At 34.9% G+C, this 17,920-nt stretch overlaps 1 protein-coding gene across 3 annotated transcripts; it reads left to right on the forward strand.

The window, feature by feature from the left end:
* Positions 1–387: 387 nt before the first annotated feature.
* On the forward strand, positions 388–14,809 carry LOC104088725 (beta-amyrin synthase-like). Of its 3 annotated transcripts, none has more exons than XM_033654118.2 (19): positions 388–719; positions 910–1,137; positions 9,924–10,109; positions 10,214–10,303; positions 10,483–10,680; positions 11,047–11,131; positions 11,317–11,483; positions 11,662–11,850; positions 11,948–12,061; positions 12,232–12,351; positions 12,428–12,550; positions 12,668–12,766; positions 12,976–13,032; positions 13,162–13,208; positions 13,306–13,449; positions 13,544–13,721; positions 13,915–13,995; positions 14,084–14,167; positions 14,471–14,809. In XM_033654118.2, the coding sequence occupies exons 2-19, from the start codon at positions 937–939 to the stop codon at positions 14,591–14,593; spliced, it is 2,286 nt and encodes a 761-aa protein (XP_033510009.1). In that variant the 5' UTR covers positions 388–719; positions 910–936; the 3' UTR covers positions 14,594–14,809. The 3 variants fall into 3 exon arrangements, with proteins under 3 accessions (XP_033510009.1, XP_009591746.1, XP_070033165.1); XM_009593451.4 differs by having other exon boundaries at positions 914–1,137; XM_070177064.1 differs by having other exon boundaries at positions 388–1,137.
* The last annotated feature ends 3,111 nt before the right edge of the window (positions 14,810–17,920 follow it).

Consider the following 17,920-nt stretch of genomic DNA (forward strand, 5'->3'; position numbering starts at 1 on the left):
ATATAAGACTCATGACTTTTGTATATACATTAATCACTTAACCATAATTAGGTGATACGTATTCTCATTTTAATTTTTAACTGTTAATATTTGTTCTCCTAATTATAAAGTGAATTTATGCATGGTAAAAATACTCTCTCATGGACGATATCTATAATTGTGAAATTCAAAAATAAATACGTAGCAACCCTTAATTTGTATAAATACTTGCATATATCACTCATTTTCCCACCACAAATCATATTTTCTTCTCTTTCAACCTACAAAACCTTATAGTCCATTCTGCATTGCTTTCTTGCCAAATCCCCCCCCCCCCCCCCCCTCCCACACACAAAATAAAGATTTGGTGAGTCTTTGTTGAAATCTTCGCATAATATCTCTCTCCTTTTTTTTTTACCATGCATTTTTTTGATCACTTCATTTTCACTTTGCATGAAACATTATTGAGACATTTACAATCTTTTTCATGACATCCTATTACAAATGGTTTGATGGAAAGGTGTGGTGCATGGGGTTAGTATGATCGTTTACTTTTTTTTTTTCAATACATAGGAGATCGTCGAAAAGGAAGGGAAACGGGACAATGACAGTACTAGCGAAGCCAGAAATTTTATTAGACTCACTTGTGGGATCCCACTTGATGGTTGTTGTTGTTGTTATTCTTCGCCGTCTTTAGCTCTGCCACTGAATAATGAGAATTTAACTCATACCAATATTGTGTAAGATTCTCATCGATACCACAAGGTTTTAAATTTTGGTGGTGTAAGATATTGTCTAGACATATTCTTAATTCGAACTATCACCTATATTGTGTGTGAGATTCTTACTGATACTACTAGACCGTAAGTTTTAATGGCGTGAGATATTGTCTTGACATATTCTTAATTATATATCTTTTTTCTCGGTAAGGTAGAAGGTTAGAAGAAGAAATTAAGAATGTGGAAATTGAAGATTGCACAAGGGCAAGACGGGCCATATTTGTACAGCACAAACAACTACGTTGGACGTCAAATATGGGCTTTTGACCCAAATGCTGGAAGCCCAGAAGAACGGGCCGAGATCGAAGAGGCCCGTCAACAATTTTGGAACAATCGCTATAAAATCAAGCCTAGTGGTGATCTTCTTTGGCGAATGCAGGTAAATAAACTTAGGGAAAATGACATTGTATAGCCCTCCTCAAAATAATAATCAAAATATATAAATTTTGTATATATAACACATTCTGTATAGATATTGTCATGATTCATAGAAATTATCAATGATATACAATATTCAAACACATAAGCAAAACGAGTTTTTTCAATGGGTATTGTCATGATTCATAGAAAATATATATATGAGGCAAGATAAAAAAAATTGAGGAAATTTGAAGGTGAATTAGACTAGTTTGGAGTCAAAGTTAATTACTGATGATATACAATATTAAAAAATTTAGACAAAAAAGATTTTTTTTAAAATGGGTATGATTGAAATTTATTAAAAAATATATACATGAATATACAGATTTTGAGCAAGATTGGAGGTGATTTAGACTGATTTTGGTATAAAAATTCGTAGTTACAATGGAGTTTAAACAATTCTTCTACGACACATGTAGCATGCATGTATCTCACATATAGGTATACATGAATATACATGTGATACATATGTAATACATAAATGATACATAGTGTGATACACATATCATCTTTTTTCATGTTCATCTTCTACTTCGAATTTTTAATTCAAACCACCTCAAAACTCCACTAAATCATCCCAAAACTAAGATTCATAACTCCTTAAGATGTATCCTATCTATTCCAACCACACCCACTTAAAAGAAAGTGAAAATTTAATCTTTTTGGCTACAAATAGCTAATTGGCTAACATCGGTGCATTTGGCTAATATTGATTAAATTTTATGAAATATTAGAATTAAAGAGTTACTCCCTCAGTTTTATTTTATGTGTCTTAGTTTGACTAGCTATGTAATTTAAGAAAGCAAGAGAGACTTTTAAATTTTGTGGTATTAAATTAAAGATATGAAAAATATACCCTACTAAAAATTACATAGTGTTTCCTAATATCATTGATGATGTGATTAGGAGTAAGTGCTTGCTGATGTCAGTTGTAATGTCAATATGTTGTCATGATATTTTTCATACGAATATGTTGTTATTATTCTGTATTCGAAAATATATTCAAAAATAAAACGATATAAAACCACAAATGTAGAAGAACAGAATTATTCTGAGCCCACTGAATTCACAGTGTTTCCTTAAGAATTTAATCCCCTCCTAGTACCCGAGGTTTAAGATTATTTTCTCTCAATATAGAACGCATTACCCTCACTGGTGTAGCGGTACTTCAAACCCTAGTGTTTCAGCAAACACAATGAGCGGTGGCAAATCACACTTACTGATTTATTTTCTGTTAAAATAATGCAGAAAGAAGAAGGATAAATTAGAACTTTCGTAAGAAAAATTCGAAGGAGAGTTCATGTATTTATAGCCAAAATGCGTTGGGTTATTACAACTCTTCATGTAAGGTTACACCTTAAAATGGTTGTTTCATAAAACGACCATTTATGCAAACCGCCAAATTCAAATTATAACGAAAAAATTAAAACGGAGGAAAATTGAATTACCGTTACAGAAACGGTCTAATTTGGATTAATTAATATTGCGTTAATATTAACAAATAAATTTGGTCCAAAAAATTAATCAATCAATCGATCATTTGACCAAATCCAAATTCAAATTCGAATCTGAATCCGAAGCTTCTCCAATATGGGACAATGTCCCTTTGCCAAGGAGGGAAAATCAAATTTTTATTTTTTCCCTTCATTTCCCATTCACCCTCTTATAAGCTCTAAGAAGCTTCTTTTAAGCTCTAAGAAGCTTAAACTCAACAATCCCCCACGTGAATGGGGAATGGCTATATTACGGAAATATGCATGAAAAACTGTGTGATTTACAAGCAAGGATTTATCAAATATGGATAAGTAGGTTTTCCTTTTAACTTTTCGTAGTGAACTTATGTCGGATATACTCGATCAATCGGTAGATTTGATATCTTTGAACCCTCAAACTTTGGTGTATAACTAGACAACTATAAGTCACACAACCAACCCTTAATCGTCTTTGATTCTCATTGTTGTGTTCGTTTCAGTCATGAACACCGCCTGGTTTCATAAGTGCGTAGAGAACTGGCCTTGCAAAAATTTTCTTGAAGCGGCTAACACTTCTCACTTACATAGGTGATTCTTAAACGTGTCATCCCGTAGATACACTTTTTGATATAACCCGTATCAAATTTATAAACTATTAAAAAGCTTTACTACTTTATCCTTGGTATTGAACATTGTCTCATCACGAGAATGGATCAAAATTTTAGTTGACAATGTTGAACCGTCATTAATGACTTTGTTTGATCTCCTTGAACCTGGATCTTGGGATCTCCAGTATTCTAGGTAGAGTTACCGCCACAATGACTTGTCCTCGGCCATAGTCCTATTCCCCTCGATGATCTTTCAACTATCTCTCTAGTTAGGCCTTTCGTAAGTGGATCCGACACATTGTCATTTGACTTTACGTAGTCAATTGTGATGATTCCCCTAGAGAGTAGCTACCTAACGGTTTTATGTCTTCGTCGTATATGACGAGATTTACCGTTATACATAACGCTCCCAGCCCTTCCAATCGCCACTTGACTATCGCAATGTATGCATATTGGTGCCAAAATTTTGGTCCAAAATGAAATATCTTTCAAGAAATTCCGGAGTCATTCAGCTTCTTCACCGGCTTTATCTATGGCAATAAATTCAGCCTTCATTGTAGAGCGGGCAATACACATTTGTTTGGATTACTTCCAAGATACCGGTTGATCCAAAAACCCCATTATATATTCAGCCTCCATTATATATATACGTTTACAGGTTGATCCAAAACTTGTAAAATAAATAAGTTTTATGATTTAGTGTGCAAGTTTTTATTCAAAGTCCAGTAAACTCTTTCGGGTTTACCGAAAGGGAAATCTCTATTCTGTAAACTTTTAAGTTACTGTTTTTATCTATAAATTATGTTACTATTTATTACCCCGATTTATTTATAGCTTTATATTATGTTCATGTCCTATATATTTTCAGCTTTTTTTTTGGTAACTAACAATTTTATTAATCACCAGTAACTTTACATATCCATAGCCTGCTTATACCTCAGCAGCTATAACTCTTACAATTCTAAAGCCTACACTAACTGTCTTTATTAAAACATAAAATGTTGCACCATGTTACTAATCCCAGTGGTGGCTCTCACGTTACATATGTAGGATAACTCTCGTGCAATACTATCAGCTCCCCTGCTTCTCTTTTCAAATAGTCGCAGATTCCTTTCAATCCAAATGAAGTGAGTTATCTCAGCATGTACCATCCTGTAGAGTTGAGCTCGTTGTGTCCTACCCTTAGCATATTGTATCACCCATTGCATATGTTGTTCCCAGTTATCTCTCACAACATCCTTCCTTTGCATCCAATGTAGGATTCTCTGCCATAATTCCCTTGTAAATCGATAGTTAACAAACAAGTGTTCCTTGTTCTCATCATGAACTTGGCATAAGGAGCACTTTGGATCTACAACTAAACCCCATTGTATCAGCCTATCTGCAGTCAGCAATCTCCCATGTAGTTGCAGCCACATGGTAAATATAGTTTTTGGCTTGCCATTGTTTTGGAACATCAAGCATTTCCAGTTAACCCTTGGTTTATCTCCCAGCAACTGCAGGTAGAAACTGCTGATCATACTCTTTCTTTGATGATGCACCTGGTGAAGAGTTGTTCTAGCATTTAGTATCTGTCTCACCATCCAGCTTGCTTGTTGGGGGATTGCCACCTCTTCAAGCAGTTTGTCTTTGATGTAGAAAACATGTATCTATCTTATCCATAGCCGATCTTGCTTGTGTGCTACAACCCAACATATTTTTGCTAGTGCAGCCTTGTTCCATAGATGCAAATTAATCAAGTTTAAGCCCCTGCTTGATTTAGGTGTACATATTCTGTACTATGTTACCAAAGCCTTTTTTGTGATCACATTTACCCCAGACCAGATGTAGCTTCTACAATATGATTCAATCATCTTCAAGACATTTGAAGGCAGAGTGAACAGCTACGACCAATAAGATTGAATACCAAAGAGCACAGTTTGAACAAGCTGCACTTGATCAGCATATAATAATTTCTTTGCTGTCCAGGAAGAAATCTTTGCAACTATCTTCTCTACCAAAGGGTGCCATTGCATCAGTGAGAGCTTCTTGGTAGCAATAGGGATACTAAGGTATTTGAAAGGCAGTTCTCCCACTGTGAAACCTAACTGTTGCAGGATCTCCACTCTTACAGTCTGAGGAACTCCCCCAAAATACACTGAGCTTTTCCTTAGTTTTGCTTGCAGTCCAAATACTTGGGAAAATTGGCTAAAACATCTATGAATAGCAGATATTGAGGGAAGGTCACCTCTGGCAAATAACAGGAGGTCATCTGCATAGCTTAGGTGTGTGATTCCTAACTTTGCACATCTTGGATGAAATCTGAAACTTTTCACTTCTTTGAGACTATTAAGACTTCTACTGAGATACTCCATAACTATGGCAAACAAGAAGGAAGAGATAGGATCTCCTTGCCTCAAACCTTTAGCAGCATCAAAAGGTGGGGTGGATTCACCATTTATCATGACAATATAGTTAACAGTGGTAACACTCTCCATTATCCATGCTACAAATCTCATAGGAAAACCCAGCTCTATCAGAACTTGTTCCAAAAAACTCCACTCTACTGAGTCATAGGCTTTTTGAAGATCAATCTTGATCATACATCTGTTAGAAATATTTTTCCTTGTGTATGCCTTTACTAACTCATGTGCTAGTATGATGTTATCAGTTATTCTCCTACCAGGAATGAAGCCAGCATGTGCCTCACAGATGATAGAGGCAATGACCTGTTGTACCCTGGCTGCTAGCACTTTTGATATCAGTTTATAAAGCATGGTGCAACATGCAATTGGTCGATAATCTTTGATTGTATTAGGACTGGGTATTTTAGGCACCAGTGTGAGAGTAGTACAGTTAACAGCTTTATACAATTTCCCAGTAGTAAAGAAGTCTTTGACAGCTTAAGTAACTTAACCTTTAATGACTACCCATGCCTTCTTAAATAAGTAGGCATTGTATCCATTTATTCCTGGTGCTTTATCACTATCAATAGCACACAGTCCAGCATAGATTTCTTTGTCAGTAACCTCAGCACAAAGAGCAATCTTTTGATGTTGTAATAATACTGGCCCATTCCTCATAATCAATCTATTTATAACAGGGAGATAATGGGATGCTGATCCCACTAGTGACTTGTAAAATTCAATGACCTCCTGCTTTATGCTGTCAGGGTGAGTAAGTTTATCACCTGTGAGGGCCATAATTTCATTTAGCTGCTTCTTCTGACTTCTTTCCTTCATGATTGCTGCAAAATACTTGGTGTTTGAATCACCAAGCCTAATCCATTTTGCTATTGACTTCTGCTTCAATATACTCTCTTCTATGATGGACCATTTTTCTAAATTCTGCAGTAAGTTCCTTTCTTCTTCAAGCAATGAATCATTACATGCTGTATTGATCTTTCCCTGTATGTTTTCTAATTCTACTCTAGCATGTTCAATCTTCAAGCTAATAGTTCTAAATTGTTCATTATTTAGAGCTCTGAAAATTGGCCTTAGAGCCTCCAGGTTCATCCAAACATTCTTCATCTTGCAGACAGCATATGATTGTCCCCAAATCATTTCCACAATATCAATAAAACTATCATGCTCGGCCCAAACATTAAAGAATCTAAATGTTACTTTGCCATGTTTTGGAGTTGAGTGTAGGGTGAGTATCATGGGGTTATGATCATAAATAAAAGGCATGCCATAATCAGTAGTCACATGACCTCACTGCATCATCCATTCAAAATTACCAAGTGCTCTGTCAAGCCTGCTGGATACCCTATCTGCACCATATTGTTTGTTTGACCATGTGTAATGCTCCCCTGTCCATGACAGTTCATTTAGAGATAGTGAAGCCATGCAATCAGCAAAGTCTTGAACTTCTGTATAGGTAATAGGACTACCTATAAGCCTGTCATTAGAATACAACACAACATTGAAATCACCACATAGGAGCCATGGCTTGATAATTCTTACTGCTAGCTCCTTTATAGCTTCCCACAATTGTTTCCTTTGTTCTAGAGTATTATATCCATAGACAGCTGTAACTTCACAATCCACCACACCCAGCCTATCTTATACCAAATAATGTATAAGTTGAGCTTCAGTTCTTAGCAATGTAATAGTGTACCATTGAGGATCCCATGTAAGCCACACTCTCCCATTTGGAGCATGTTGATAGTTTGTAAAATAGTTCCACCCTGGGATTACTTTTAGCATTACCTTGCTTGCATTATGTTCTTTGACTCTAGTTTCAACTATAGCTGCGAACTTTATTTTCTGACTACTAATATACTTTTTAAACTCTTTTTGTTTGTATCTCTTATTTACATCTCTAATGTTCCATATTAGCCACTTCATTAGCAAGTCATGCGACCCCTACCCTTATCAGGTGGTAAGGTGTTAGCATTCCAATTTTCCCTTTGTAATGGCTCGAAGGCATTTTTCACTGCTATAACTGACAGTGCTGGGAAATTTACCAGATTCAGTTCAAGCATAGTTCCTGCAGCTTTTCCCTTATCTACTGTTATCTCCAAATTGTCCTTGTGCTGTTGTATAGGTGTTTGAAAATTGCCCTGCTGCACTTGTTCATGAGTACCAGCAGTTGGTTGCACATTTTCTTTGCCCTGTGAACCTTCATAGCTCTGCTGATGGGGAGTGTCTTGTGTCTGTTGCTGAGCTTGATCTCCTGGTTGGATAGTCTGATTGTCTCCTTCATTCAATGGGCCTTTGCATCTCCATTCCATTGTGACCTTCTTAGGCTCTCTTCTCCTTATAGGTTGCTTCTCTTGCTGATTGTTTGGCCGTTGCTCTATGTCATATTTATGCCCCACCACTAGACATTTCTGGCAGTACTCAGGTTTCCAGTCATACCTGACTAGCTGTGTGAACTTCCTGCATTAGGATCCATAACCATTAACTCTACATGCAACTCTTTAGTGATATTTACTTCTATTAGCATCCTCTCAAAGGACACTATAGTTTTCTTTGCAGTACACTCATATGCATAAATAGGAGTCTCAATTGCACTAGCCATTCTACTTAAAGAATCATGACCCCAACAGTTCATAGGCAGCTTAGGGAATTGAACCCACAACGGAATTTCTGTGGGAAACTCCTCATTAAAATCAAAATCTGGTGTCTAAGGCTTTAGGATGATAGGTCTATTGTTTATCGTATATGGCCTAGAATAATAGACTTCCTTCATATCTGCTTCATTTTGGAACTTAATGATGTAGTAGCCCTCCTCATGTAGGTATAATTCAGGTTCAGCAATATTTGCCCAATTTACCCCAATGTATCTCTTCATAGTGTTGTAACATGGTACTTCCCCAATAATATAAGCTATCACAACACTCTTCCACTTCTCTGTTTCTAGATCTATTTCAACTTTGTCTAATTGCACTACAATTTGGCCATCAATAATTTGTGGAGGTATGTAAGATAGTGACATACCATTCTCAACTGCTCTATTCCTCTGAAATAGGTTTGTCCATGGGTTGGGCTTCACAGCAACTGCCTCATTAGGTTTATTATTCTCCACAATCACTGTACTACTAGCAGCATGCACCGGATTCACTATTCCCTTGCCAGAAACTATCATTTCCTTACTTGCATATTGAATCCGGGGCTCCTCAGGGCTGTTAACTTCAGTCGCTATTAGAGGAGTATTCAGATCTAGCCTCTTCTTAACGCTAGAACTTGTCGATGATGATCCCACTTCACAACTCATTATCCCATTTTCAATTCCAATTTCCCGCACCACCTATTTGTGAGAAGGTGTGCCTAATTGTTCCTTTTCATTTCGTCTGCTTGGATTCGTGCACCCACAGAGCTACCATAGATAGCTATGAGGTTATTCTTGGGCCTACCACACCCACGTCCACGTCCCCTTCCTCTTCCGTTCGCCATGGAAACACAATCAGCGCACGTTAACTATCATGCGCCGAGAGCATGAGCGAAGAGAGAGAAAATGGAGAATTGTTTTTTATTTTCAGCTTTTTATATGTTCATATCATATATATTTCCTTAGTTGCTAGTTTGTACATAATCAAAAAACCACTATAAGTAGGCGTTTGGATATAAGAATTGTAAAATTCGAAAAAATGGTGAAAATATTTTTCAAGTGAAAATGGTATTTGAAATTTAGAGTTGTGTTTGGACATAAATTTTATTTTGGGTTGTTTTTGAAGTTTTGTGAGTGATTTGAGTAAATTTTTTGAAAAATAGCTTTTTGCAGTATTTTAAATTTTCGAAAATTTCCAAAATGCATCTTCAAGTGAAAATTAGAAATTTTATGAACAAACGCTGATTTCGAAAAAAAGTACATTTTTTTTGAAAAAATCTTCCATCAAATTTTATGTCCAAATGGGCCCTAAGTATATGGTTATTTTTCTAATTTCTTAATAACTCTAATGGATTAACCTATAAATTCTTAGGAAAGACCAGTTAAAAAGCCCAAAATATTGTCATAAAGGTGTTAGAATGATCAAATGTGTTTAAGTGTGACTATGATAAGGTTAAAGAAAGAGATATTAAGAAAAGATTCAGATCTTTAACAAATTGGAGAATATATATATATAGAATTAAAGAGTTACTATTAAATATACAAAGGGAATATCCTTTACCGACTAGAAAAGAAAGTAGGACAAAAGAGTGTTTTTTTTTTTTGGTAAACCATTCACAATATGTGTGCAGTTTCTTCGAGGGAAGACTTTCAAACAGAAAATTCCAGCAGTAAAAGTAGAAGAAGGAGAAGAAATTACAGATGAAGTTGCCACAACTTCATTGCGTAGAGCTGTTCATTTCTTTTCAGCATTACAGGCTAGTGATGGTCATTGGCCTGCTGAAAATGGCGGTCCTTTGTTCTTTCTTCCGCCTCTTGTAAGTTTTTCATTTGTAATTTTACTTTTCTTTTCTTTCAAAAATTGAAGCATGGATATGTTAAAGCTAATTCTTTGCTCATTTTCTTGGGACCCAAAATTCAGGTTATGTGTATGTACATTACTGGCCATCTTAATACAGTTTTCCCAGCTGAGCATCGTAAAGAAATTCTTCGGTATATATACTGTCACCAGGTATTTGACTTAATGTTTCAATGAGTATATCATTCTACCCAAGTTTGCTTTGCAAATTCCCAAAGAATTTAAGTGTATATTTAACTTTATACACTGATAATATAAAATTTCTTATCCTTTAGATAGTATAGACTGTCAGCTCATAGAAGTTAAACTCATTTCTGAATTACTGACTTCAGAATGAAGATGGTGGATGGGGTTTGCACATAGAAGGTCATAGTACCATGTTCTGTACAGCACTGAGTTACATATGCATGAGGATCCTCGGAGAAGGACCAGATGGTGGTGTAAACAATGCCTGTGCCAGAGCAAGGAAATGGATTCTTGATCATGGTAGTGTCACTGCAATTCCTTCCTGGGGAAAAACATGGCTCTCGGTATGATTAAATACCCTAATGGAGTAATTGTTAGACGACTGTATATTATAGTAGGATATAAGTTATATACACAGACAATGTACAGAAAATTTGTGTATTAACCTGTTGGAGCAGGTAACCTATCTTATTTTCTACGTTACTAATCCCACTTATTTAAACTTATTGATTATATGCTACATATGCCTCTGCACTTATTGTGGACAGTTAATTGTAGTTATTATTTAGGTGACATGATTCTATAAAATTTCCTTTTTATGGTTAGTGTATAAATCTCAGTAAATTATAACATTCTCCATTGTCAAGTAAACCTTGTAGTGTCATGTTAATGCTTTCTTATTGCTGATAAATCTTCCTTCTTTCATTCAGATTCTTGGAGTTTTTGAGTGGTTAGGAACTAATCCAATGCCACCTGAGTTTTGGATTCTTCCATCTTTTCTTCCCATGCATCCAGGTTGGTCAATTTAATTCTTTATTGCTCATGCATTAGTACTTAGTACACATCCTAATTTTCAGTTCATTTTATTGTAGATATTAATTTACAGGATTTGCTATGCAATGTTTTCTGGTTGATGTCATTTTCTACAAGTGTCGATCTATCGATTCTACCTAGTATCTTGATTCTTAATTTAAATGCAGCAAAAATGTGGTGTTACACTCGAATGGTCTACATGCCAATGTCTTATCTCTATGGGAAGAGATTTGTTGGTCCAATCACACCTCTCATTTTGCAATTGAGGGGAGAGTTATATGATCAGCCATACCGTGAGATTAACTGGAAAAAAGTACGCCATTTATGTGCAAAGGTATGACTTTTAGGGGTCTTTTGATTACCAAGATTAGAAAAATAATCTCGAGATAGAATTTGATATTATTTATCCCTGTATAACTTTGTCTACGGACCAAATGAGTCCTCAGTGTTGAAGTTAGTGTCTACATTGTACCATCTTCTACAAATCCTCAAATACAAAGTTGTTGCTGCAGGAGGATCTCTTTTACCCTCATCCATTGGTTCAAGATTTGATGTGGGACATTCTCTACATATGTACCGAGCCTCTATTGACTCGTTGGCCTTTCAACAAGCTGAGAAATAAAGCTCTTGAAGTTACCATGAAACACATACACTATGAAGACGAGAGTAGTCGATACATCACCATTGGATGTGTGGAAAAAGTATGAACACTAATTCATTTTGAACAGATTACAAATTACCTGCATTTTGTTAATGACTTCAATTGTTAGACACTGATGTAACACTTGGATGGTGTAGGTATTATGCATGCTTGCTTGTTGGGTTGAGGATCCCAACGGCGATTGTTTCAAAAAACATCTTGCTAGGATCCCAGATTATTTATGGGTAGCTGAAGATGGAATGAAATTGCAGGTTGGTAGATCTGAATTGTACTATTTCACTAACCACAATGAGTTAAAAATAGGATCTCTTTTACACTTAACGCGTGTTCGTGAAATAAAAACTCTAGCCCCCTTTTCCTATTTTGAAGTGATGCAAACAATTGTTACTGAGATTGGCGAGTACTTGTCATCGGATTGCAGGGTCTTGGTAGTCAACTATGGGATACTGCCTTTGCTATTCAAGCACTATTGGCCAGTGAGATGAATGATGAGATATCAGATACTCTTAGAAAAGGACATGACTTTATAAAGAAATCTCAGGTTTGGATATCTAAATCATGAGCATAACAGCTCTTTCAAAATATGGACCTTATCAATGTATGTGACTTGTTTCTAGGTGAAGGAAAACCCTTCTGGTGATTTTAGAGGGATGTATCGGCATATCTCAAAAGGATCATGGACTTTTTCAGATCAAGATCATGGATGGGGAGTATCTGATTGCACTGCCGAAGCATTAACGGTATCTACTATTCAATGAAATAAGATTTTAACTTCTTGTAATTGCTGAAAAATGTTAAGATGATAATGCTAGTAAATTTGCCTGATATCTTTTTTTGTTTGTTTTGTTTTCCTCTAGTGCTGCCTTCTCTTCTCTACAATGCCCTCTGAATTAGTTGGTGAGGCAATGGAACCTGCGCTACTGTATGACGCGGTGAATGTTATTCTTTCCTTACAGGTAAACACTGAAAAATGTGTCCTAAAATCATAAGTCGTTTTGAAGTTGTTTTCTGCTTGTAAAAAATTCCAAGAGAAACCTATATCTTACACCGAATAGAGAATCCAATACATGGCTACCTGCGTTATAAATTCATCTTTTCTGAATTTAGTCGCTCGTCATTTGAATCATTTCTAGTAATAATAAGATCCATTTAAATAAAATTGCAGAGCAAAAATGGGGGTTTATCAGTATGGGAGCCTGCAGGGGCCTCAGAGTATTTGGAGGTAACTTTTCACGATATAGGAATTTTGTCTATTTGCTTCATTTCAAGGATGTTAAACACCTTCAACTTCTTCTCTAGTCTTCCAGAACCTGAATAATTAACTTTCTTGTTCTGTTTTATAATCTGACAGTTGCTCAATCCTACTGAATTTTTCGCAGACATTGTTATTGAGCATGAGTAAGATTTATTTCTCTAGTTTCTCTCTTTCCCTTTAGATTTTTTCCCATTGTTAGTATCCATTTTACAGCTTCACACTGATTAAATGTCAATCCAGGTATGTTGAGTGCACTGGCTCGTCAATCCAAGCACTTGTTCTGTTTAAGAAGCTATACCCTGGACACCGAACCAATGAGGTTGACAATTTCATTGACAACGCTGTTAAATATTTTGAAGATGTACAGATGCCTGATGGTTCATGGTATATGATATGACTCTTGCGAGCCCTTGAACTTGCAACATATAGTTCCTTTCTGCTCTATCGATACATATGACATGATTAATCATGTCAACAGGTATGGTTGCTGGGGTGTGTGCTTCATATATGCTTCCTGGTTTGCTCTTGGAGGGCTTGCTGCAGCAGGCAAGAGTTACAGCAACTGTGCAGCTGTCCGTAAAGGTGTTGAATTTCTGCTAAGAACACAAAGATCTGATGGTGGTTGGGGAGAAAGCTATCGTTCTTGCCCTGACAAGGTAATGTAAAAGCAAAAAAGGCTTTGTAAAACAACAATAACAACAGCTACGTCTCAATCTATAACAATGTATAGCTACGTCTGAATAATTTAAACCAAGGTTTCTATTAACATGAACTTTTCCCCAAGAGGAGGAAATGTAAAGATGACTGGAAAAGACAACTGTGAATCAGCTTTGTATTTGTTCAAAACAGGTATACAGAGAACTTGAAACAGATAACTCAAATCTTGTACAAACTGCATGGGCATTAATGGGATTGATTCACTCTGGCCAGGTGAATTCCTTGTATTTTATTTCACAATCACAGTAAAAATTTTCTTCTTCAAAAGAGTTACTATTTACCAACTTCTCCATTTGGACAGGTTGATAGAGATCCGAGGCCCCTCCACCGTGCGGCAAGGCTGTTGATTAATTCTCAGTTGGAAGATGGTGACTTCCCACAGCAGGTAATTACTCTGCAAATTACAAGCTAAGCAAAGGAGAAAATTCTTCGACCGTTAAATATCAAGCTGTTAAGTATTGGAATGAGATAAGACTCAAATTGAACAAAACGGACATAGCTGATTCATATAGACGACTCAAACTAGTTTAGAATCTGGTAGTATTTGATTGATATCGATTAATTTATATAAAGAAACAAGTTGTTTCAGACTGGCAAAACAATATCTAAAAGAACAGAGATTACTAAAACCAGTTTTATCAAAAATTGCTTTTATCTGACTTGTGTTTCACTTCATAAATATGTTCAGGAACTAACTGGAGTTTTTATGAAGAATTGCATGTTGCACTATGCTTTATACAGAAATATATTTCCATTGTGGGGTTTGGCAGAATACCGCAAAAATGTCGTATTACCATTACAAAAAAACTAAATACATTTGAATGCAGCCTTCTTCAAAGAAAGATATGAAAGCAATCTGCCTAATATAGTATGGCGTTTGGTCCTTATAAAATTTTCCAGAAATAATGTAGTTTATTTTTTGTTGTGTTAAATGTTAATGTTAGTGATGTAATGTAACAATGTCAAAAATCATAGCCTAAGCACTATTCGTGAATAAAGAAAATTACAAAATTGCTAATTTGTGTAATTCTTTTCTTTTTCATTCTACTAATTTTTTTATTCCTTCTTACTATATTTTCCAACTAGAATTGTGGACCACATTAGTGATGAGATGTGTATTCAACCCTTAATAAAAAATTTTGGGTTCGAGTCCGGAGAATGGAAAAATTTCTGATAAGGAACTCCTTTAATAGGCTCTATGCAGTATCACGGATCATTAATCTGATTAATCTATAAAAATATATGGGCTAGCCAGTTTCGGACGGGTAATCGAAAAATAGCCAGTGTTTGCAAAGTCATTGAAAAATAATCACTATTTTATGCGAAGATAAAATCTGAACAAAAATATTCTAGCTGAAATAAAGAAAGTTTCGCATAATATGTTGGATGCGTATAAACTAATAGACATATTATGTTAGAACTGCAGCATATTATGAAATTCCTAACACATTATATTGGAATCTCATATGTACAAAAATTCAAACTCCAGCATATTATGCTGGAATTTTTTTCAGATTTTTAAAGATGTTTTTGTTGAGATTTTATTTTTACATGAAAAAATGACTAAATTTCAATTACGTTAGAAATTGTGATTATTTTTCAAATATCAGTTGTAAATCAGGCTATTTCTGATTATTTTTTTTTCGCGATTAATCTGGATTAGTCTGGTTAAAAGTAAATACATAGTAATATTATTGGAAACCTTGTACAAAGGTTTCTTTCGTTGATTTAATTCAACTTCTAACTTGTAACTACCATAAATAAGAGAATTAATACAATACTCATTATTTCCCTCCCCAGCTACCCTCTGTTGTTTTCATACAAGAAAATTTTCAATCAAATCATATATCACAATCACATGATACATGAACAATACATTTTAATGGTTTCAAGCAAAGGACATATGGACGGTGGGGATCATTCATGTTCTTAATACTTTCTTTATATATGTATAACTCTTGCCCCACCACAGGCGACAGCAATGATTCATATCTAATATTCTAGTACTCAGGCATTATTAATAACTCTTGCGTAATTTGTTTAGGATCGGGAATTCGGGTAGTGCGAAATTTAGCAAAACAAAGTTATAATGACAATAACAAAGACAATGGAAGTTGATAATAACGACAATTAAAGTATACAAAAGAGACATAATTTAACGTGATTCGGTCAAGGTGACATACGTCCACAAGCGAAGATGAGTAATTTCACTATAACAACCGGCACACAAAAGAGAGTATAAAATTAGAGATGAAACTCTAATTATCCCAAAATATATCCCAAGAGAATAATCTCGCTACTATCACTCACAAAGGAAAGGTTCTCTCAAAGTGTTTCTCAACACTAACTTTATAGAATATAATAAAATTCTCTATTACAAGAATATTCAAAATGAGTTTCTAATCAAAATATAAGATGATTCAAACTACGTAAGATGACCTATATTTATAGGGCAAAGTTCTTGGTCCCCAAATACAAAAAAAAATGAATAAAAGAATTTGGCTCCTAAGTTAGAATTCTTTGGCTCCAAGTTTGGTATGGACAAATTTAGGCCATATGTTATGGATTATATATTTAGGGCTAGACTCGTAACTTTGTTTATTCATTCACAGCGTCTTAGAAGCTACGATCCCTAGATGGACTTGTATTATTGTGGGTTGCTAGTGATATTTATAATTATTGCTCACTTTATATTATTAATTTTTATTTCACTTTATTCATTTAATAATGTCATTAATTAAAAAAATTGGATCACGTTGATGCGAATTGGATATGTATTACATTATTATGGTTCCTCAATCGGTGCTAGTTGCAAGTTGCAACTAACCTGTCATTAGTGCATATCAAGAATAATTTTTTATGGTTTCATGATTAAGTGATATAATTCTTATTTTAATTTTTAACTGTTAATATTTGTACTCCTCATTATAAAGTGAACTAATGCACGGTAGAAACAATAAAATAAATAATTCTGCTAGAGAAAGATAGAGGCTTGAAGTTGGTTCGTTGAGCTAGAGGAGAGAAGGGTCAACAAAGATTTCATATCATATGCTAGTTTTTTTTTCTATCTATCCAATACGTTTTTCATTTCTCGTGTGACGATACCTATGATTGTAAAATTCAGGAATGAATAGTTGCAATAATCATATTCACTAACGGTCCATAATTTGTATAAATAGTTGCATAAATCACCAGACGTAAAGTTAGGATTTCAATCTTATGGTTTCAGAATTGTAATTATATTAAATTACTGGGTTTTAAATTAATAATTTATACGTCTTTGATAATTTTTTAAAGATAAATACAAACTTTGAATCAAAGCTACTGGATTCGATCGAACCCGCTCCCGGTACTCTAGCTCTCCGCCTTAGTAGATCACTCATTTTTCCCCACACAATCATAATTTTTCGTATAGCTTTCTCTTCAACTTCCCTCCATAAAAACTTGATCAGTATTTGTAGAAATATTTCTCATAACATCCTTTTTTCAAAAGAATTTTTTCCCTTAATTATCTTCACTATCAGGCTCAAATTATATATCTAGTTGGAAATGTGTTTTATTAAAGTCAACTATTTGGATTGTACTTAAACCTAGGATCATATTGCCAAATTTATTTGGAGGCAAATGACTTATAACTAATTTGTCTGCAGATGCACTTATAAAAGTTAGGTAGCTCCTCATGGGTAATAGTCAATGAGATATTTATTAATGATAAGGACAATTCCTCAAGCCTTTGTTTCCTTGCTATATTGATATTCTTTATAAGTGGGTCTGGAAAGATAGCGTGTACGTAAATTTTATCCCTATTTTATGAAAGTAGAAAGGTTGTTTTCGATAAATCCTCGCACACTGTTGAAAGGAATATAGTGGCGGATATAGTAATAGAAAGAAGCAGTAACTGTAAGCAGTAACAATTTGGTGGGTGTAGTAAATAATAAAATTTAAAGAATAATTTGGTGAAAAGTAAAACCTGAACTTTTAAGGGATAAATGATGAAAATTAGGGATTTAGGGGTGTGCAAACAGAACCGGAAAATCGCACCAAACCGAAAAGTCAAACCAAACCGTTTAAAAAATCCAACTAGGTTTGGTTTGATTTGGTTTGGTATTGAGTAAAAAATACGAACCAAACCGACATA

Source organism: Nicotiana tomentosiformis, chromosome 6 (genome assembly GCF_000390325.3).
Source record: "Nicotiana tomentosiformis chromosome 6, ASM39032v3, whole genome shotgun sequence".
Classification (NCBI taxonomy): Eukaryota; Viridiplantae; Streptophyta; class Magnoliopsida; order Solanales; family Solanaceae; genus Nicotiana; species Nicotiana tomentosiformis.

Excerpts from the sequence above, each read along its gene's own strand:
- LOC104088725 (XM_070177064.1), top strand. The coding sequence starts at position 937 with ATGTGGAAATTGAAGATTGCACAAGGGCAAGACGGGCCATATTTGTAC. Across the intron at positions 10,110-10,213 it reads TGTTCTTTCTTCCGCCTCTT|GTTATGTGTATGTACATTAC; the intron begins GTAAGTTTTTCA and ends CCCAAAATTCAG. Across the intron at positions 11,484-11,661 it reads TACGCCATTTATGTGCAAAG|GAGGATCTCTTTTACCCTCA; the intron begins GTATGACTTTTA and ends TTGTTGCTGCAG.